The sequence below is a fragment of the Herpailurus yagouaroundi genome, unplaced genomic scaffold (assembly GCF_014898765.1).
Source record: "Herpailurus yagouaroundi ecotype Mexico unplaced genomic scaffold, PumYag 190, whole genome shotgun sequence".
NCBI lineage: Eukaryota > Metazoa > Chordata > Mammalia > Carnivora > Felidae > Herpailurus > Herpailurus yagouaroundi.
The window spans coordinates 18,536,767-18,559,544 of NW_024412421.1; the positions used below are offsets into that span (position 1 = coordinate 18,536,767).

At 46.4% G+C, this 22,778-nt stretch overlaps 1 protein-coding gene across 2 annotated transcripts in view; it reads right to left on the reverse strand.

The window, feature by feature from the left end:
- Positions 1-3,139: 3,139 nt before the first annotated feature.
- CMTM4 (CKLF like MARVEL transmembrane domain containing 4) overlaps positions 3,140-22,778 on the reverse strand; it is a 63,947-nt gene continuing 44,308 nt past the window's right edge. Inside the window, exons 2-4 of one of the 2 annotated variants that reach the window (XM_040498230.1) lie at positions 14,983-15,159; positions 4,788-4,886; positions 3,140-3,410 (exon numbers count right to left, since the gene is read on the reverse strand). In XM_040498230.1, coding sequence (XP_040354164.1) covers positions 3,246-3,410; positions 4,788-4,886; positions 14,983-15,159 — 441 coding nt within the window. In that variant the 3' untranslated portion in view covers positions 3,140-3,245. The remainder of the gene's footprint in view (positions 3,411-4,787; positions 4,887-14,982; positions 15,160-22,778) is intronic. The other variant, XM_040498231.1, reaches the window with a different exon arrangement.

A 22,778-nucleotide genomic window follows, 5' to 3' on the forward strand; every position in this document is an offset into this window, starting at 1 on the left:
GTCCTATAAGGTTTTAATCTGTGACTACCTTTGTCCTTCCCTGGCTTTATATGGGACCAATGAGCGACTTTCGGCCTCCATGACTGTAATCTTTCTGTATGAAAAGAAAAAGACCTCTCCCTCCCTCCACGCCTTCAACCCTGTAGGGAAACACACAGGAGAATCTGAGGGAGAAAATACCACATCAACCAAAATCAGTGCCAAGATCAACTTTCTCTGAAGACGTCGGTGTGCATCTATCTAAAACCACCAGGGGTTCCACCGGAGGCTGGAAGGTCGCCACCACACGGTCTCCAGGCACAAAGTCCTATCTACACAGCAACTGCAGTTCCCATCAAGTTTGGCACAAACTACGAAAGCCAGCATCCTCCTACCAGAAAATTGAGAAACACTGAGATTGCCTCAGCCTTAAAATACCCCAAACCAAATGGATGTGGTCCACATTTGGAACCATTACATGCACAAATAGGCTTCCTTCAATTTGCAAAAACAAAACTAAAGTCCTGCTAAGCGCCCCCTAAATCTAGATTGTCCTGTTTGCACACAGAGGCAACATAAGAAAAACAAGTGTCGTCACATTCGCCCTAGACAACCACACTCTCCTCTCAGAACTGCCCCCGCCACGCTGCCGCGCGAGGAGGTCTGCTCCCGGGCTCTGCGCCACACCAATAAGAGAGCTGGCTGCTTCTGGCTGTAGTGGGAGCTAATTAAATATAAAGAAATATATTTACAGAAACCATGGGGGAGCCTCATGGCACAAAGGATATTAAATAGTTACAGGGACATAAATAATTCCGAAGATTCTAACACTAAGATGCAAAGCGACCACTACGTCCCTCGGTGGCACAAGGGATCGTCACTTTTTATCACCTATAAGCATTTACAATTGCAATGGGCTTCAGAACCACTACTTGGCAGCTTTCAACACATCCTCGGGAGGCCAACAGGCCCTTTTCCACCAGGTGATAAACTGGTTTTATTGCAGCCACTTGGAAAAACTTGGGCAACAATCCTGCCCGAGTGGTATTCTTTTTCTTGATCTCACTTCAAAGGCGGCTTTTTACTGAGGCCAAGTAACATGACTCCCAGCAGATTCCTGATAAAGCTCAGGGTGGTCCTTCCACGTGGGCCCCACTCAATGCGAGGCTGGGTCTTTGTGGCCCTGTTTCTAAGTGGAAATCTCAGAGGGAGAGAAGCCCATTTCAGACTATGCAGACAACAGTCGACAAATGCAAAATAAATACATAAAAATGAACAGATAAAATCCAGATGTCATCATCTCCTCACAAGTCACTACACATAAGAAGTTCAAAGTTTGTGAGGCGTGACTGGTGCCGCCTCACAACACGCACGGGAAGGGGGCTCGATCGGACCCGTGTGGGCGCAGGGGAGGTGCGTGACCACCGGGCCGGCGGGGTCTGCACCGACAGCCCACCGCCCCTGACGCGGACAAGGAACCGCAGCAGAATTCGGCCAGTTCCGGACGGTTGGTTCAGGCGGCTGACCCCTAGCCCCGACCCTTCAGATGTGGAAGGTACCGTTTTCCCTAGAACCACCTGCCTAGCAGTGGTCCCTGCGCTGGGAAATGAGACGCTGCTCTTCTGCGAGGCGTGCGATGCCACGGGTGCACGGATGACACCCTCTCGCACCTGCTCTGCTCCCCACCTCCGAGCACACACTTGTGTTCGCTCTCTCCTCACGCAGCACGCGGCAAAAGCTGCAGTCATTCACTACTAGACAAGATCCTGGGGATCCTCCGCGGGCTGCAAACCCGCTGCCGCCCCCCACCCCATCCCCACTGGGGCAGGGCGGGTTTCCTCTCTGGTGACAGCCAGACACAGAATAGTAGAGGAACACGGAGGTTTGTAAACATTCAAAACAGTTCAGAGAGTGAAAACCCAGCAAGTTACGGGCAATTTTTCCATGAAAGATACAATTATAGTTTCCCAGCGAGAAAAAAAACAAAACCAAAAACAAACAAAAAAACCTACAGCCTCAAAGGGATTCATGTAACACATTCACCACAATCATCTTCACTTTATCAAGAATCCATCCAAAACCTTACATAACTAGAATTTTCCCCAGCAACTTCCGAGGTCGATGTTCATAGTCATGACCCTGAGGCACAAAAGCCACAACCCGTGCCTTCTGGAACATCAGTGAAAGGGTGTATCGTGCTGGAAATTCAAGTATTTTCAAATCCTAGACAAACCTACTCAGAATCACTTTACAACTGTCCTCAGGCATTTAAAAATTCGCATACATCCCTAAAACAGGTGTGTCCCCACCTGTGGTCCATGAAGCCAGCAAAGGTGCCGGCATTCTGGTTGGTGGAATGTTTTGTTTTGTTTTGTTTTTTGTTTTTTTGTTTTTTTGTGGCTTTTACCTGAGAAGGCAAAATTGCAGGAAGCCTGCAATTCAGCCTCCAAGTAGTAAGGGTGGGTCTGAAACTGGAAAACAAGATGGTCCCCACGTTCCCGGAGGAGAATCTGGGATTCAGGGAAGTGACGCATTTCAGGAAGAATTAATTGAGTGACTTCTCAGCAGGATGGGAACCAAAAGGTGACCTTCCCGCATGTCAGCAGTCCCACTGAACGGCCCCAAGAGGGCAGCAGCTTTTCCCATCCCCGTAAAGTCTGGGCCCAGCAAAGAGCTCCACCAGCGCCCCCATCACCAAGACCCTCAGCGTCACGCGTGGCTTTCTGGGCCTGTGCTGGGTGTGTCGACGCCCCAGGAGTGGAAGACGAGGAGCAGGGGAGGCTCCGGGCAGCAAGACTAAATGGTGCCCCGGAGCTCGCGAGGGGGCTGCCCGGCGATCGCTGCCAACCCCACACCTTCATTCCTTGATTTCCACCCCCTCCTAGCAGCCCCCATTAATCCAAAGTCTTGAGCTGTCACAAAAATATATGACAGGGTGGCTCGGAGTCAGATGTGAAGCCTGTGCTCGGGGACAGCGAAGACCTAAAGCAGACGCGGCAGCCGGTAAGGTCGGCGGCAACCATGGCCACCCAACGCTGGACCGATCGGCAGGCCTCTGCCGCCCGCCTCGGTCAGAACAGCTGGGCGCGACGGCTCCCTGCCTCAAATACCTGCCAACGCGGGCTCTGAAAACCCTTTCCCAGGATGAACTTTCACCAAAGAGGACAAAATTCAACTTAATCACGGGAAAATCTGACATGATGAGGGAAAGAAAACTTGTCTGAAAGGATGGGCACGGGGACAAGAGGGAAGAGGATGGCAGGTGCTCATGTGTCCAGGCGCTGGATCTCAGGGCGACCGTCCACGTCTCTGGACTCCGTGCGGGCTCGGATGTAGTCACTGGCACTCTGCTGGTGGATGCTGAGTCTCCATTTCTGCACCGCCAGGAACGTGTTCACTGCATATACCGCGGTTGCCAAGAAGCCAAATATCTGCAAAACACGGGCACGGTCAGTCCTCAGACACGTCAGCCGCGTACCGGGTGTGAGGGCAGGACCTGCCCTGAGCAGCTCACATTCACCCGAGATGTGTGCAACTGTCCCAGCTGTACCCACAATGCCCAGACCCACTGACATTCAGCTGTCTGACTGTGGCCAAGTGCGCAGTGAACACAACCCACATAAAGTTCTGCATCACCTGAAGACAGCCCAAGACTTCTTTTAAAGTATTTTGGATCTATTAAAAACAAACAAACAAGGGTGGCCTGGGTAGCTCAGTCGGTTAAGCGGCCAACTCTTGGTTTTGGCTCAGGTCGTGATCTCGGGGATTGTGGGTTTGAGCCCCGTGTCGGGCTCTTCTATGCTCACTGCGCAGAGCCTGCTTCGGATCCTCTGTCTCCCTCTTTCTGGCCCTCCTGTGCACGTTCTCTCTCAAAAATAAATAAACGTTAAAAAAAGTTAAAAAACAAACAATCACAGAAGTGCCTCTTTTACAACACCTTCATGGCCACTGGTCCCAGGTAAGAAAGTAAAATGTAGACCAAAATACCATATAGACAGAAAATGAGGGTCTCAGGTGTCAGCCCCTAATCAAGCCATAATGCCTGACTTTCCAAATCACAGCCCCCCAGCCTCTGTCTGCTGTCCAGCTGCCTCGCCCCTGGGCAGCTCCAGGTGGTCAGCTCCGGGGTAAAAAGCAGTATAATTTTAATGATTCGAAAGGACTGATGATGAATCCACTGAGTGACACTAGGGACAGTAGCTGGCTTAATATTTTTTACAAACGTTTCAAACCAGCAGCCCCCCCACCATGGCAAAAGTGCTACATGTTCATTATAAATACAGAGCAATATAGAAATGCAAAACACAGAGCGTGAAAGTCTTAAGGTTATCTGGTTCCCACCCTCCCCCGAAGGCATTCCACCTCAAAGAACAAAAACATGTCACCTGACTGCTACATGGAGTCAGGCCTACTTCTTCTTAAGATTCTCCCCCACACATTGACAGATAAGGCTCTTAAAAGTAACATCACTAACAGACACGTAGGGCTCTGGAAACAGACTAAAGCAGTGATTCTCAAATTTGAGCATGCACCTGAATCACCCGGAGGGCTTATTACTGGGGCTCTCTAATTCACTAGCTCTGGGGGAGCCTGGGAATGGCATTTCTAACAAGTTCCTCGGTGATGCTGAGGCTGCTCTTCTGGGGACCACACTTTGAGAACCATAGCGCTGAAGGAACCAGGACCTCCACTGACTCAGTAAGAACATCGTTAGCAAAGAAAAAGCTAGGGAAGAACGAGCAGGACGCAGGCTAGGGGACAGAGGAGAGCAAGTCACAGGGTGCACAAATCAGCCTGAGTTCACTTACCACGGCAGCAATTTCTGCTCCGGTTTTGTGGTTTAAAGCAGCCAGTACAATCGAAGCAATAAAGAAAAAGAAAGTGCTGAGTCCAGTGTTGACCAAATCCTAAAGAAGAAGATAAAGTCACTTGGAAAGAATGATTTCCTGCTTTGCCCTAAAAGCAGCACAAGGCCCAGCCTCTCTGATGACACCATATTTTAGTCTCAATGGCCCAGGGGTACTGGTCCCACAAAGGAAGGCAAAGATGACACCAGCTTATGATGATGCTACTTGATATGTCACCACAGCAAAATCCACATTTTAATCAACCACGTTGTCATTTCTTAATGCATTATTACAGAAACCCAAACTGCTAACCCATTAAGGACATGCACGTTAATTACCATTTTGAGTTCTACTGTCATCTTTTCAAACTACGTTAAAATCACCTCAGCATGGGCAGCACTCCCCAGAAGTCCAGAATGTACTGTAACTGGCCAAGTGCCCTCCATCGCCACTCACCCCCCCTCATTCATTTGTGACTTGGCAAGTGCATGGGTTTTTAGACCTAGAGAACTCACTTAGCCAGACCTCATGCTCTTTCTTATGCATGGTCTTTCATGGGTCTCTATGGCTAAAACCTAGAGGATTTTCTCCTAAGTTTTTTGCAAAGCAAATGAGGTTAGGTATCCAATGCTTCCAAGATTTAACTCCTGTCTCAGCTGTGAAGACAAACAGAGCACATCGATTAAGTGTCACAGCCTGATGTGGGTCCTTACCCACCATGACTTGGGACAAGCCATTTTGCTTCTTGTGTCTCATGTGGGAACAGTACCCCCACCTCACAGAGTTATTCTAGGGGTCAGGTGGAGACACTCACAGCTACGGTTCCCTGTACATTAACTGCTGCTACTGTAATCGCCAATGTGACAATGGGATGCTGACAGCCGGGGTCATACCAGAGTCCATATAATCTCTACAGGGAAGCAAAATCCAGGGGAAATGCTGGACTGTTTGTGCATCAACACCAAGTGGGTCCTCAAGGGCCATCTCCTTTTTTTTAAAAATGTTTATTTATTTTGAGAGCGACATACAATGCGCGTGCTAACGCGCGCACGCGCGCGCACACACACACACACACACACACACACACACAGACGTGTGTGTATGTGTGCCGGAGTTGGGGAGGGGAAGAGAGAGGGAGAGAGAGAGAGAATCCCAATCAAGTTCCGTGATGAGAGCACAGAGCCCAACATGGGGCTTGATCCCACAATCCTGGGATCATGACCTGAGCTGAAATCAAGAGTCGGACGCTCGACCAAATGAGCCACCCAGGTGCCCCGTCATCTCTTTCCAAAGTTGCAAAAAAGCAACGTTCTCATCACAGAGGTACTGAGCCTACGCAGCAGGAACCCCAGCACACTGCTGGTGCGGGCTTCCCTAGGGGCTCACAGAGTGAAGCAAACGCCAACTACAAAACTCTGTTCAGAAACCGTCTGCCAGCACAATAGTTTTCAGCTGTGACCAATGTGAAGTAAGGGCAAGTTTTTCACAAATTCAAACCAGGAAGTGTTCAGTTAAAATGCTCAGGTCTGGGTAAGGTGCTGTAGGAATAAAGAATATAAAATGTACTTTCCAAAACAAACACTATTCAGAAGTGGGGGGAGTTTTGTGATACATGCTGAGGCCAAACATCAAACCAAATAGTATGTACATTATTGGTGACAGTGTAAAAATATAAATTGGTCAAGGGCCTATATGCATCAAAGGTTTTAAAAAGGTTCGTGTTGCCTATGATTTCCACATTTGGAAATTCATCTTAAATATCACACTAGTGCAAAGGTCTCAGTATAAGGATGTTCATCATAATCCTTAACATAGCAAAAAAAAAAAAAAAAAAAAAACCCAAAAAACAAAAACAAAAAAAACCCTCAAAAACTGGAAACAAACAAAATGCTCAAGAATAAAGGAGTTGTTAAATAAAATGGTATCTCCACAATGGAAACTATGCAGTCATTATGGTGAAGTTGTATATTTAACATGAAATATACTTAAAATAGTTTAAGTGAAAAAGCATAATTCTAATGATTCCATTCCACACCACCCCCCACACACGTTATCACAACATACATGCCTAGGTGAAAGATAGTCTACATAGTCTAGAAGCTTATATCAAGTTTTACAAGTGGTTATCCCAATGGTTTGTATCACGTATGACTTTTTAATAACTTTATTGAGATAGAACTCATATGCCATATAATATACCCAATTAAGATGTGCAATTCAATTACCATGATCTAATTTTATTTTATTTTTTTTAATGTTTATTTATTTGAGAGAGGGTGAGAGAGAGAGAGAGAGAGAGAGAGAGAGAGAGAGAGGTGGGGAGGGACAAAGACAGAGAAGAGAGAACCCCAAGCAGGCTCCATGCTGTCAGCACAGAGCCAGACATGGGGCTCAAACTCACAAACCATGAGATCATGACCTGAGCTGAAACCAAGAGTCAGATACTTAACCAACTGAGCCACCCAGGCGCACCTACCATTATCTAATTTTAGAACATTTTCAGTACCAAAAAGAAACTCATTAGCAGTTAATTCTTCATCCCTCTCCTAATCCCAGGCAACCACTAACCTGCTTTCTGTCTCTTTGGATCTTCCTATTCTGGACATTTCATATAAATAGAATTATATATTATGTGCTCTTTTGGATTGGCTTCTCCCACTCAGTTTAAGATTTCTAAGGTTCATTCAGGATGGAGCACAGATCAACACTTCATTCCCTTCTCTTACTATATAGTATTCCATTGTACAGGTACCCCACATGTTATTTACCTTTTCATCAGTTTTTGGACATCTGAGTTGTTTCTACTTTCCGGTTGTTTTAAACAATGCTATTATGAACTTACTAGCTTTTGTGTAGACGTATGTTTTCATTTGTGTTGGATCATCACATGATTTTTTTTTCCTTTATCTGTATCTTCCCATTTTTCTGTAACAAACACTTATTCCCCTGCACGGCTTTATTAAAAGGCTTAAAAGTGGAATACTGCACATGTTCATTGGCGTCAACTACGTGAGTTCCTCATCCATGAAACAAACATCAGGCCTTGTAGGTTCATCCTTCACCTTAGGGGGCACACATGGACATGACCTTAGAACAGGCTTTGGGGGGAGTAGTCAACAGTGGTGTTTAACTTTCTTTAATGCTTTTTTTTTTTTAATGTTTATTTTTGAGAGAGACAGAGACAGAGACAGAGATAGCGAGTGGGGGAGGGGCAGAGAGAGAGGGAGACACAGAATGAGAAGCAGGCTCTAGGCTCTGAGCTGTCAGCACAGAGCCCCTGACAACAGGCTCAAGCCCATGAACTGTGAGATCATGACCTGAGCCAAAGTCGGGATGCTTAACCAAATGAGCCACCCAGGCTCATGAAAAGAATGAAAACCACCCTCACATACACACACACTTGGGTCCCTTCTTCAGTGACACACCAGGAGGTACAGATGTGAACCCCTGTAACTCCAAGAACAGATCAACAGGGTGTGGCCTAGAGGGTGCGAACCCGAGACCTATTGACCATATCTGGCCCACAGACAGGTTTGACGTGCACGGCTTTCAAAGCAAATTTGAACACACCGACATTAAAACACCAGAAGACTGGGGCACCTGGGTGGCGCAGTCGGTTAAGCGTCCGACTTCAGCCAGGTCACGATCTCGCGGTCCGTGAGTTCGAGCCCCGCGTCGGGCTCTGGGCTGATGGCTCGGAGCCTGGAGCCTGTTTCCGATTCTGTGTCTTCCTCTCTCTCTGCCCCTCCCTCGTTCATGCTCTGTCTCTCTCTGTCCCAAAAATAAATAAACGTTGAAAAAAAAAAATTAAAAAAAAAAAAAACACCAGAAGACTGTACGTAAAAAACTAAGTTCTTAAAAACAAACAAACAAACAAACAAACAACCTTCTAGCTGCCTTTGAAAAACCGTTCCAGAAGTGCCCTATGGCAACCACAGGGTCAGCGGGGGCTGAGTAGGAGAACCACCTGCCTGCCTCCCCGGTCTCCAGCCCCAGAGGCCCCGAGTCTACAAGCCCAAGCCAGTCCCCGAGAATGGGCCGTCCTGTAACATGCCCCACCCTTCCACACTCTGTGCCCAGGAGTCACCCACTCATCTCTCAAGGCCCAGCTGGAATCTGGCGTTTTCTCTGAATTTCCCCTGACTGGCCCACTCCAGGCTCCTGCCCAGGGAATCCACCACCTCCTTGCCTGTGTCCCGCCAGGCCACACACAAAACTGGATCTGATGGAGCACACCTGTCCACAGGCAAGCAGCTTGCATCCACCTGCCATGTGCTTTCAGTTCCAAGTTCTGGCACAAAGTAGGTATCCGGTTCATGTTTGCCGGACTGATAACAGGTGAGATAGTTGTGAACAGGTTGGGCCCCAGCCTGTCACTGCAATTGCTCCCAAACCACGGGGCTCCGTGGCTGGCTCTGGCATCGGTTCTACACAAGGATGAGAGAGCAAGTTCACAGCCACTCAGTCTATACCACGCACGGACTTGTGCTCGAATGGCCCCAGTATCAAAGGGACAATCCTAATACTGATGATAGTGGCAAATACTCTCCATGGAGTCTCTGTTGTGCCAACTCTGTGTGCGTGTGTGTGTGCGTGCGCACATGTGTGTATAACTTCACAGATCCTAACCTAATTATGACCCAAAATATGTATAAAGTAGGACACGTGTTATTTCTGCTTTTATGGGAAAGGAACGGAGTACCAGAAAGGATGTGTGGTATAATACAAAAATATGTATTTGGTCTTTGTCCCCAGTTCCTTGGCATTTTCTGGGATGATGGGAGTATCTTTTGTGGTTCATAAGGAGCCCCTCTCAACCATAAACAACCATTAGTTTGTGCTAATGAGGTGACTCTCTGGAGCCCCTGGATAGTTTCAGGATGGGAGGTGGTTACCAGAAAAACCAACCAGGCTGTTAGAGGGTTAGAACTTTCTGCCTCATCTGCACCAACCTCCAGGGAGGGGAGAAGGGCTAGAGATTGGGTTCAACCTCCAAACGACCAACGATTTTAACCAATCATGCCTACATAATGAAACCTCCCTAAAAACCTCCAAATGACGGGGTTCAGGGAGCTTCCGAGCTGGTGACTCCACACCCAGGCCGGGAGGGTGCTGCACCCCAACTCCAGGAGGTCAGAGGCTCCAGCACGTTGAGATTTCTGGATCCTGCCCTCCACATAACACATCTCTTCCACGTGGCTGTTCCTGCGTTGTATCCTTTACAACAAACCAGTAATCATAAGTAAGCACTTTTCCCTAGTTCTGTAAGCTACTCTAGAGAACTACGAACCTGAGGAGGCAGCTGTGAGAACGCCCAAATCTGCAGTTGGTGCAGGTGACCTGGGAGCTCCATTTGTGGCAGGTGTGCGAAGTGGGGGCAGTCTCGAGGAACTAAGCCCTTCGCCTGGGGATCTGTGTCAACTGTAGGCGTTAGTGTCGGAATGGAGTTGAGTTTTTGGACACCTAGTTAGTGTCAGAGAATTAGAGAACTGCTCGGTCTGGAAAAACTACACAGATTTGGTGTCAGAAAAAAAAAAAAAAAAAAAAAAAAAAGACACATTTGGTGTAAAAAGTTGTGTCAGAAACCCCACACAATGAGTCACGGCCAAGTCCTTGGGGCTCTTCAGGTGGCTCCTCTGGGTGACTCAGACTGTCCCAACTCAACACCCAACCAACCTGGGTTTTTGATCCGGAGAGGTCTGTGGGATGAGCGAGGGCCGCTAAGGCACTGAGAAGGAAACCAAGGAGGAAGGAGAAAAGCCAGGACAGGGTAGTATCAGGGCAGGCAAGAGTGGAGAGTACAGCAGCAAGAACAGAGCGTTCCATGGCAGATTCCGCTCAAATGTTCAGTGAGGAGATGGGCGGGCGCCTGGGTGGCTCAGTCAGTTAGGTGTCTGACTCTCGGTCATGATCTCGAGGTTTCGTGGGTTGGAGCTGCGCATCAGCCTCTGTGCTGGCAGCGTGGAGCCTGCTTGGGATTTTCTCTCCTTCTCTCTCTGCCCCTCCCCCACTGGCACTGTTTCTGTCTCTCTCAAATGAAAAAAATATATATTTAAAACATGTTGAGTGAGGGGAGAACTGAGGAATAGCCTGGGGATCCAGGAACATGGAGGCCCCAGAGATCACGACCAGAGTACTCTCAAGAACGTCTAATTTACCTTTTGACCCAAGCGGTGACTCCACCGTCTTTATCATTCTTCATTCAACTGTACATTTTAATGAATTTTTCTGAATGATCTGTATTTGACAGTGAGAGGTGGGAAAACACAGATTGGGAGTAGGGCAGGAGAGACAGCACGTGCAGACCTCCCTGCTGGTTACGAAGTTAGGCTGAGCAGGCCCTGACGGGCTCGTAGCACCAGCTAGGGAGACTGGGAGCAGCTAGTGGGCTTTCAGTGGTGGGAAAGGGATGAGAGAAGAGAAGGAAGGGGTGGGGCAAGAGGCCTGGGACAGTAACCAAGGTAAACACAGAGAGGACACACAGGCATGAACCCCTAATATACAGAGAAAAACAAATACCACGTGGTAAGTCCCATAGATTCATCAACAAACAAACAAGCAAACCCAGAGCTAACAGAATCTTTCTGCTTGCATCAAATAATGCTTGTATAAAATACACACTTTGCAACCTCCTCCTTATGTGCCATTTTTCATGAATATTTTTATGTCAATGTAGGCTCCTGAACGACCATTTTGCTAAATCTATACTAATCACACCCTATTTCATTCACTAGCAAGCTCTGTTGATGACAATAACTCCTACCGCCTTGTTAGAAAAACACAACACAGCCAAGGCCAACCCTCTGTAGGGATTCCAACTGGGAAACCCAATCCCAATAAGCTGTGTCCAGCCCTGAAGAGCTCACTTTTTCTCCCCTCCCAAAGAATAGATGACCTGAGCTCTCCTCAGTAAGTACTACCTCCTCAAGTTCATGTACTCACATACTCTTCTGTTGGATAAGCAAACACCTTCATCTGCTCTAAAAGGTTGGAAATTCTCAGCGCGTCTGGGTGGCTCAGGTGGTTGGGCATCCAACTCTTGGTTTCAGTTCAGGTCATGATCTCACGGCTCCATGAGTTCGAGCCCCACATCGGGCTCTGCACTGATGATGTGGAGCCTGCTAGGGGTTCCCTCCCTCCCTCTCTTTCTCTCTCAAAATAAATAAATAAACTTAAAAAAAAATGGGGGGGTGGAAATTCTGGAAAAAGGATCCCAAAAAATTGAAAGCATTCTCAAGTGACCACATCACTCACTCAGGTGTTTGCTCCACCGACACCGTCCAGAAGAAAATGATGTATGTTAACTTCCCAGTGAAAAAGAGGCACTTCAGTATGACTGAATAATGTGGTAGTCACCAAGCAGAAAGCCCTTCATGATTAAAATAGGAAAATCCAGGACGGCTGAGTGGCTCAGTTGGGTAAGTGTCCAAGTCTTGATTTCGGCTCGGGTCATGATCTCTCGGTTCATGAGGTCGAGCCCCGTGTTGGGCTTTGTGCTAACAGCACAGAGCCTGCTTGAGATTCTCTGTCTCCCTGTCTCTCTGCCTCTCCCTGCTTGCGCCCTCTCTTTCTCTCAAAAATAAGTAAACTTTAAAAAAAAATAGAAAAAATATGAATTCCAGAAAGCTCACTAAGTAGGTATTTCTGGGGATAAAGACCAATATGAATTAGTTATAAAGCTGCAGTGTGAAGTCTTTTAACAGATTCACAGCTGTCAAATCAGAAGATAAGACTGAATTAAGGGAGTAAAGCCAATCCTGGCAGAAGTCTGCAGGAGAAAGATGTGGCTGATAGAAAACAACTCTCGTGGGGCACCTGGGTGGCTCAGTGAGTTCAGTGTCCAACTTCGGCTCAGGTCATGATCTCACAGTTCGTGAGTTCAAGCCCCGCGTTGGGTTCTGTGCTAACAGCTCAGAGCCTGGAGCCTGCTTGGGATTCTGTGTCTCCTCTCTCTGTCCCTCACCCGCTTGCTTGCCCTCTCTCTCAAAAATAAACAAATATTTAAAAAATTTTGTTAATAGTTAAAAAAAAAAAGAAAACCACTCTCACTTGTGATAATATTAATACTTCTTATACAGGGTTATGGGAGGGGGGATGGGCTAAATGGGTAAGGAATTAAGGAATTTACTCCTGAAGTCACTGCTTCACTATATACTAATTTGGATGTAAATCTTAAAAAATAAAGTTAAATTATAAAAAAAAAAAAAATACTTCTTATGCAGGCAGCAGCGCACACTGGCTTGAGGTCCCCTTATACACATTGTTTCATTTCCTTCTTAAAACAAGCCTGTAAAATACTATCGCCTCCACCTTACCAATGGTGGCCTTCAACATGCGGCTGTAAGTGACCTGCCCAGAGTCACACACAGATCTTAAGAACCACCTTGCACTTGAACCCAAAAATGTCTAATTCAAAGTCCCTGGTCTTCCTGGCAGCCACTTCTTTGTCAAACGGGTCCTCCGGCACTTTGCATTCCGGTTGGAGGAGGCTAATGAGGTTGTCCTATGCCCTCTGTCTACTACACTGTCAATTTAAATGGATAAATGCTCACAACTCTGTGAACATTTTTTAATGGAGAACACAAACTTTATCTTAAAAATACTTGAGGGGCGCCTGGGTGGCTCAGTCGGTTGGGCGTCCGACTTCGGCTCAGGTCATGATCTCACAGTCCGTGAGTTCGAGCCCCACGTCAGGCTCTGTGCTGATGGCTCAGAGCCTGGAGCCTGCTTCGGATTCTGTGTCTCCCTCTCTCTCTGACCCTCCCCCGTTCATACTCTGTCTCTCTCTGTCTCAAAAATAAATAAACATTAAAAAAATATTTAAAAAAAAAATTAAAAATACTTAAGATGCTGGGGCACCTGGGTGGCTCAGTCGGTTAAGCGTCTGACTTCAGCTTGCATCATGATCTCGCGGTTTGTGAGTTCAATCCCCGTGTCGGGCTCAGTGCTGACGGCTCTGAGCCTGGAGCCTGCTTCGGATTCTGTGTCTCCCTCTCTCTGGCCCTCCCCTGCTCATACTGTGTCTCTCTCAAAAATAAACAAACATTAAAAAAATAAAAATAAAAACCACCTGAGATGCTAAAACCTGTCACAAAACCAGGACAAATCCAGCTGAGTTTTCGACTGAAATCAGCTTTTCTAGTTCAGCTCTCCTTTTATATTCCCTCCCAGGAGTTCGAACAACACACAGAGTATTCTGCCAGGAAGACCCGCTCCTCTCCGTACCCCACAGGATCACCATGGGGGTGGCCTTCCCAGGCCAGGGGACCTCCTCCCTGGCTCCTGCACCCGGGGCACACTTTCCGTGCTGCCGCACACACCCAGCACTAGGCAGCAAGACAGGAGCTCACACAAGGGTGGGCGGTCTGCAGCACCCTCCCTGCTCCTGCCACCCTGCAGCTTCTCAGGAGGCACAGAGGGGGAGGCAGCTGACTGTGCTTTCTTGTGTCTCTGACCGATTTCCTTTGGGCTCTTGCACGTGAGTGTTTGCAAAGAAACATCAAGAAAACCAAGTGCTATTATTAAGTTTCCTTTCTCATTCAGCAGGGTAAGGAAAAGTAACACAAGTCCAGGAACAGGGGCCCGGGAGGGACCAGGCCTAAGCTTCCCATGCTGATCAGAGGGTGAGCCAGTCATTAAGAACCCAAACCGTCGAGAGGGCACGCTTTTTCCACTCAAGACTCTGATCAAACCACCAAACCCTCTGCGTCCTACCAGTTGCTTTGAATTTAATGATAATCCTAGGCTTTGCAACTCATTGGTCATTTTCATTCATAATTTCAATTCTTCTTGAATCAATACTTTTGTAAATGGCTTTTGGGTCCAGTGTGAAAAAAAAATAAAGGTATTAATTCCATTTCCTCTTTCCAGATTCTGTAAATATCAACATTAGCAATCTTCTCTGGGGATCATAAGATTGAAATGACATCTTTCAAGGGGTCAAAATAATTTTTATGATGGTTTTACCATTAGTGAAGATTCAAATTACCTTATAGTTTCATCCAACCCAGTAAAGAAATTTAAAATTTCACAGTTGAATTACAACAAAATATTTAAGTATCAAAATGAACTGGAACCAAACAGCACACGGAGAGGTTCCAAATTTCCCTCGGAGCCGAGCGGCACCCAGGGTCAGAGCGTGGTGACCTATACTCACTGTCAGGTTCCAGTTGATCTGGGGGATCCTCACGTGAAGGTTCAGACTGAACAGAATCAGCAAGACTCCAGTCACCACAAATGCACTACAGCTCACAAACTCAAAGAAGTAGAGGCCTTCACACGGAGAGCACTCCATGATGGTCTCTATGCAGATGAAAGCAATCAGGGCCAAAATCTAGGAAGAAAATTGGAAACACACATGTATGTGTATATTTAGTACATGGCCGTGGACGTATGTGCCTGCCACGTTTAACTAAAACTCCACCACCACCATATGCAGCCAGAGTTTTTCTCTGGGGACGACAGCATCACCGTCAGGAACACAACCTGATGAAATTCTTACGAAACAGGTATAGAGGGTAGAATTCCTAATGCGGACACCTCACACGACAGCCCCCCCGACACCGTCCGGGTGTGGCCCTCGTGAGGAAACAGAAAGGAACATCTCTGTGATGTTTTCAGTTCTGCCTCTGCCACCAGTAAGTGGACTCTGCCTACACACGTTTCCAATTTATAGTCCCCACCACAATTATGCCAAACACGGAGAGGGCAGGGTCCAAATGGTGTCCGTTTATGCCATCTGCAACTGCCCGGGTGGTTCAAGCGGAGGTCATGCAGGCCGACTGGGACCCCTGAGGGCTTTAAGACAGGGACGAGTATAATCCCTCCTTCTCCCAGTTACAAGTCCCTAAAAGTGAGGCCTACCTAATTAATTCATGAGCTACGTTTTTTAAAAGTTATCACTGGAGGGGCGCCTGGGTGGCTCAGACAGGCAAGAGTCTGACTCCGGATTTTGGCTCAGGTCATGATCTCACAGTTCCTGGGTTTGAACCCCATCTGGGCTCCGTGCTGACAGTGCAGAGCCTACTGGGGATTCTCTCTCCCTCCTTCTCTCTCTGCCTCTTTTCTACTTGCCTTCTCTCTCAAAATAAATAAACTTTAAAAAACTTTTTTAATAAAAAATTAAAAAATAAAAGTTATCACTGTACTTGGTCAGAAAAAGTTGGAACAGCAGCTTATAAAAACATTGAACATTTTACCAGTAATGGCATCGGTTTCTTTTTTTTTTTTTTAATTTTTTTTTTTTTAACGTTTATTTATTTTTGGGACAGAGAGAGACAGAGCATGAACGGGGGAGGGGCAGAGAGAGAGGGAGACACAGAATCGGAAACAGGCTCCAGGCTCTGAGCCATCAGCCCAGAGCCTGATGCGGGGCTCGAACCCACGGACCGCGAGATCATGACCTGGCTGAAGTCGGACACTTAACCGACTGCGCCACCCAGGCGCCCCGGCATCGGTTTCTTTCTGAAGAACCAAAGTAATATTCCAGCAATATGTCCCTGGAGATCAGAGCTCATAGTTAAACAGGTATCAGTGGAAATTACCAGGTAAGCTTTTAAAAGATTTCAGGATGGGGAGTGCCTGGGTGGCTCAGTGAAGCATCTGATTCTTGGTTTCTGCTCAGGTCATGATCTGATGGTTAATGTGTTCGAGCCCTGAATCGGGCTTCGCGCAGACAGCATGGAGCCTGCTTGGGATTCTCTCTCTCCCTCTCTCTCTGCCCCTCTGTCTCTCTCTCTCTCTCTCTCTCTCTCTCTCTCTCTCAAAATAAATAAATCAAAACTTAAAAAAGCAAAACAAAAAAAAGATTTCAGGACCAGGTGCCTGGGTGGCTCAGTAGGTTGGGCAGCTGACTTGGGCTCAGGTCAGGATTTCACAGTTGATGATTTCAATCCCCAAGTCGGGCTCTGTGCTGACAGCTCAGAGCCTGGAGCCTGCTTTGGATTGTGTGTGTGTGTGTCGCTCTCTCTCTCTCTCTCTCTCTCCAAAATAAACAAATATTAATTTTTTTTTTTTTTTTTTTTTTTTTTTTTTTTTTAATTTCAGGAGGAGGAGGAGGGGTTCCAATGGCTGAATTAATGGGCCAATGATCAGGACAGGCCAGGTGGTCTTTTACCTAAAACCTAAGATCAGTCTTAGTCTCCCAGCCTCTACTCTACTCTACCGCTTCTCTAACAGAGCACTTCTCAGACCACCCACCACATGTCAAGCCTGGGCCAGAACCTGAGGTGAGCCCCCACTTCAAAGGTCCAGGAGGTATAGGCAGGCGACTCGGTGGTCCCAGATTTGTCCTTAGAGCCACCAACAGCAGCATCACGAGAGAGCCCATCAGAAGTGCAGAATTTTTTTTTTTTAATGTTTATGTATTTTTGAAAGACAGAGAGCTGGCAACAGGCAGAGAGAGAGACACACACAGAATGCGAAGCAGTCTCCAGGCTCTGAGCTGTCGGCACAGAGCCCGACACGAGCCTAGAACTCAGGAACCGTGAGATCATGACCTGAGCTGAAGTCGGACGCTTAAACTGACTAAGCCACCTAGGCACCCAAGAAGTACAGAATCTCTGCCTCTCCTCCTTGACCTACAGAGTCAGAATGTTGTTGTTGTTGTTTGACAAGATCCCCAGATAATTATACTTTGGGAAAACCCCAAGGCATGGGCTGCTCTGTGACCTCTGACTACTGGAGTCCCACATGTGCCTTTCAGTGCGGGACTCAATGCCACCTCCTCCCCATGCCTTCCCAGATTGTCTCTCTCCCTGCCAGACATTATTTGATTGCCCCTTCTCCTGGGAAGGCTTGTTCATCTGTGATAGCATTCTACCCTTTTTTAAACTTGCTATTATGTCTCTCTCTGCCTCGTGAGCTTTTTGAAGGCAGGGAAGGGCCAGCCCATCTCTTTCCTCCTGAGGCACCAAAGCACAGTTACTTGCACACTGCCAGCAAACAGGGCCTCGGGAGCCACGAAAAACCCACACCCACAATTGCTAACTTGCTTGGCAGGATCTCCACGTGAAAGGCAGGGCAGGGTGGCGCCACTCTATCCACTATCAACATCAATACTTCCACACTGGGGTGCTTGGGTGACTCATTCGGTTAAAAGTCTCTGGCTCTTGATTTCGGCTCAGGTCCTGATCTCACAGTTCATGGAATCGAGCCCCACGTCCAGCTCCGCGCTGACAGCCCAGAGCCTGCTTGGGATTCTCTCTCTTCGCTCCCACCCCCTCCTGCCCCGCTTGTGCCCTCTCTCTCTCTCTCTCTCTCAAAATAAATAAAAATAAACATTAAAAAAAAATATATTTCCACACAGCAATCATAAAAGACACTTCTATCAATACATGGTTTGTGCTTCTATTTTAAGTCAGAGCATGCTGAGACGGGGGTCTTTAAGCACACATTTTGTGCGTCTCCTGATCGCTCTTGTTACAATTCTCTGCAGAAGCAGAGACTTGAATTCTCCATCTGAATTTCATGCCTGACTTGCAATCAGTTCACAAAGAAGTAGTTCATATAAGGGAAACTCCTCAACTTTTTTCTTCCCCCTGTAATTGGATCTAGTAATCCTGGGCAAGAAATAACACACTGTACTGATGAGTTACAAATGTTTCTGGTATGCTAACTTCAACCATATTTGTGTGGGAAGGTAACACCTACAATCTTAAATATTAAAAACGGTTTCAAGAATATGCAAATCTAATAGGCCACTCAATACAGCAGTGAACAAAACAAACAATCTCTGCTCTCTAGCCCATATTCTAATGAAGGAGAAGCTTTTAAAAATTAAATTAAAAATACAGTACGCGAGGCAGTGTTAAGTGCAAAGGGGGAAAAAAATCCAAGCAGGGAAGGAGAATGCAGTGTAACTAGGGCAAAGGTGTTTGAAATGTTAGGCAGAGTGACATGAAAGCTTCACCGAGAATATTCTAGATTTATATGAAGTTTATCATTTATCACAGTCTATTACAAACGATATTCAAATGAAAGAGAATTTCGACTGCCCCCATTCTGACCTCAGTCTGTTCTGATTGAGTTCTTCTTTCCAGTTTATCTCTTAACTTGGGCCAAACACCCTGTGAACAAAGCATCCTGTGATGGAAACCGAAACTGTCCCCTCAAGCAACAGGCACTGCCCTGAGCCAGCAAGAGCCAGCAAGAGCCAGTGGGGCCGACCCCAAGACAATGATCAACCTGACCTTTACTGACCAGCTGCAAGTACCCACCGACTTTTGTCCCACATTTTCCTTCTATAAACCTGGAAGCATTTTCAGCACGTGGGAGATGTCTTTGAGACGTCGTTCCTGGTCTTCCCAGGGCGCGCCTCCCTGAAATCAATTCCTTTCTTCTTTCCCCGCCACTCATCTCTGCCTTTGGACTTTGTCAGCGGCCAGTGGCTGAACCCAGTCTATCTGGAACCCCCGGAGCCAGGTGCTCTTGCACCCCAGTTACAAAAGGATAAAATTAAACAGCAAATGGAGAGATACACAGGGCAAGGTCCAAAAGCGTCTCTAACACAGGAGCTCTGTCCTGCAGAGTTTGGAATGCACGGCCCTCTTGGCACGTACATACACATTTTGGTTTACCAGCCTGGAAGCTGTCAACTCTTGCCTTCAGAGTTTTTAGAGCTCGGTTTGCAGCCCCTTCCTAGAGGCCGGTGGGTGGGGCTGAACTCTCTATCACAAGGTCGCTTCGCCTGGCAACCAGCCTCCATCCTTAGGTGCCTTCCGCAACAGTCCTCTCACTAACACAAACTCAGGTGTGGTTGAAAGGGAGTTGCTAAGAATAGCAAAAGACACCTCTCATCATTTAGGAAACTCCAAGGGTTTTAAGAGCTCTGTGCCAGAAATGATATGAAGACCAAATATGTTATTTCCTGTTATAAATCACAGTGTCATGAGTATTCATAGGTAGACAGAGATACAGACAGATACACACACACACACACAGCTATACACATACATTAATCAATCCCCTTTTGATAGGTATTTAAGCAGCTTCTAATATTGTTTCGAGTAAGCAGTACATTTTTTGCCTGCCTTTTGGCACAGCAAATGTCAAATTTTCCTCCAGCACAGTGAAGTCTACTGCTAAAGTAAAACCTACCTCTTGACCAACAAGAAGAAAATACGAACTCAAAGTTAATGCTGGAAGCCAACAACCTCAAGGCAACCCAAGAGTCAGAAGTAATTCAACTTGTAACAGTTTTGCAGTAGACAAATATCACAATGTAAAATAGTACAGAGTTGTTCAAAAAGGTGCAAATAAGTAACAGCCCTTGTATTTGCTAATTGAGGGATCACGTGTGTCCTTGACAGGGCCCTTTCCATGTAGCACCTACCAACTGACCAAGAGTATTTTTTCATAGGTGGCAAACAAATTTATACTAAAAGGTTGTCAGCAGCTAATTATGACTGGCAAACTCAAAAAGCAGGAAGGGAAAAAAATGTTGACTGATTAAGTTACTATTAAAACTTTTCAAAATTTTGGGGTGCCTGGGTGGCTCAGCCGGTTAAGCGTCCGGCTCTTGGCTTTGGTTCACATCATGATCTCACGGTTAGTGAGTCCGAGTCCCATACTGGGCTCCGTGCTGACAGTGCAGAGCCTGCTTGGGATTCTCTCTCTCCCCTCCCCTCGCTCTCTGCCCCTCCCCCAATTGGCACACACTCTCTCTCAAATAAACTTTAAAAATAAATAAATAAAACTTATAAAAATTTCACAAGACCCCTGTTACTATTGGTGGAAGTGTCCAGCGTCAGGACCTTTCTGGAGGCCACAGTAATCAACGGCACTGTTCACCAGTACATCCCATTCTCCCCCTTGCAGGCACACTGTAGGGTTGGAGGCTTGTGGTGTGAGATGTTCCCCATGCAGATTTATTCTCAAGATGATGGAGTTTCTGCCTCAGAACTCCACAAGTGCCGCTCCAGCTTGTTATCATGACTCCTCACCAGGTGGCAATGGAGTATCAATGGGCATTCTGGGGATTTGGCTAATTGGAAGCTGAGTGAGAGGTTACATTTGGGTTCAGTTGTCACTTCCACACATAGTTACTGTAAATCCCCCCACCGCAGGAATGGCTTCCAGATACACTCTGAGCTGACATCATGAAGAAGAAACAGGCCCTAAAATTCACAAGATAGACCAAGATTATATTCAATAATGCAGAGTATGTAATTATAAGCACATACATATGTTCTCCCTTTTTGGTGGGAATCACATGAAATAGAATTGATCAGGGAACGCAAACTGGTGGTTTGAGGAGGTTCCTCAAAAAGTTAAAAATAGAACTACCCTATAACCCAGATATTGCACTACTAGGTATATACCCAAGGGATACAGGTGTGCTATTTCGAACGAGCATATGCACCCCAATGTTTATAGCAGCACTACTGACAATAGCCAAGGTATGGAAAGAGCCCAAATGTCCATCAATGGATGCATGGATAAAGAAGATGTGGTGTATATATACAATGGAGTATTACTCGGCAATCAAAAGGAATGAAATCTTGCCATTTGCAACGACGTGGATGGAACTGGAGGATATTGTGCTAAGTGAAGTCAGTCAGAGAAAGACAAAATTCATTTGACTTCACTCATATGAGGACTTTAAGAGACAAAACAGATGAACATAAGGAAAGGGAAGCAAAAATAATATAAAAACAGGGAGAGACAAAACATCAGACTCTTAAATACTGAGAACAAACTGAGGGTTGCAGGAGGGGTTTGGGAGGGGGGGATGGGCTCAGTGGGTAAGGGGATGAAACACTGGAATCTACTCCAGAAATCATTACTGCACTCTATGCCAACTTGGATGAAATAAACAAATTAATTAATTAATTAAAATAAAATAAAATAAAATAAGATCAGAATTCCAGAGTGTAAGGCAGGAACCTATAGCAGTGCTACAAAGAATGAGAACGTGTGTGGAAGATGACAATTCATGCATCCCAATTTGTAAGACGCTATCTGACAAACCCTGAAATGATGCGGTCGGAAAGCCCCAAAGACAACGGCGCTCAAAATGGCCTCCAGTGCATTGAAACCGACCGAAGAAGCCAACGTGCCAGTGACAACCTGCTACACACATTCATCCTTAAGAGGATGTACAGAGCATAGCAGCCTAACAGCACAGGTAATGGTGCTGCTCAATATAAAATAGTGGCAATTTAAAATGTGAGTTGCTCGGGGCACCTGTCTGGCTCAGTTGGTGCAGGCTGCAATTCTTGATCTTGGGGTTGTGAGTTCGAGCCCCACACTGGGCACACAGATTATTTAAAAAGAAAATCTTAAAAAGTAATAATAAAATTTAAATTGTTCTAGTGTACGCCTACATTTTTGTATACTCTGATTGATTCTGTATACTTTTTCAATATTAAACTGATCATACTAAAAATTCAAATATGACCTATATTAGTGGAGGCCTAAAAACAGAAAGAAAACAGTTCTTAAATTCATAATTTTGTGTGTTTCTCATTAAAAATATTCATTCTTGGGGCGCCTGGGTGGCGCAGTCGGTTAAGCGTCCGACTTCAGCCAGGTCACGATCTCGCGGTCCGGGAGTTCGAGCCCCGCGTCAGGCTCTGGGCTGATGGCTCAGAGCCTGGAGCCTGTTTCCGATTCTGTGTCTCCCTCTCTCTCTGCCCCTCCCCCGTTCATGCTCTGTCTCTCTCTGTCCCAAAAATAAATAAACGTTGGAAAAAAAAATTTTTTTTAAATAAATAAATAAAAATATTTATTCTTGTACCTAGCTTTCTATTTTTAATTTAATATATTTTTCCTGTGGGAAAAGTGGGCCTCCAACGTCACATGAGTCTCAAGCCACTTAAAGCCTGCAAGGACTTCTGGTTTGAATAACAAAAGGTTTGAATGGGTGAGAGATCTGGCAATGGCCAGTGGGGACGCTCGCTCTCCCTGCCTCAGCAGCCAGCAGTGTTCCAGGAGGGGGTGGCCTCTGAGTAA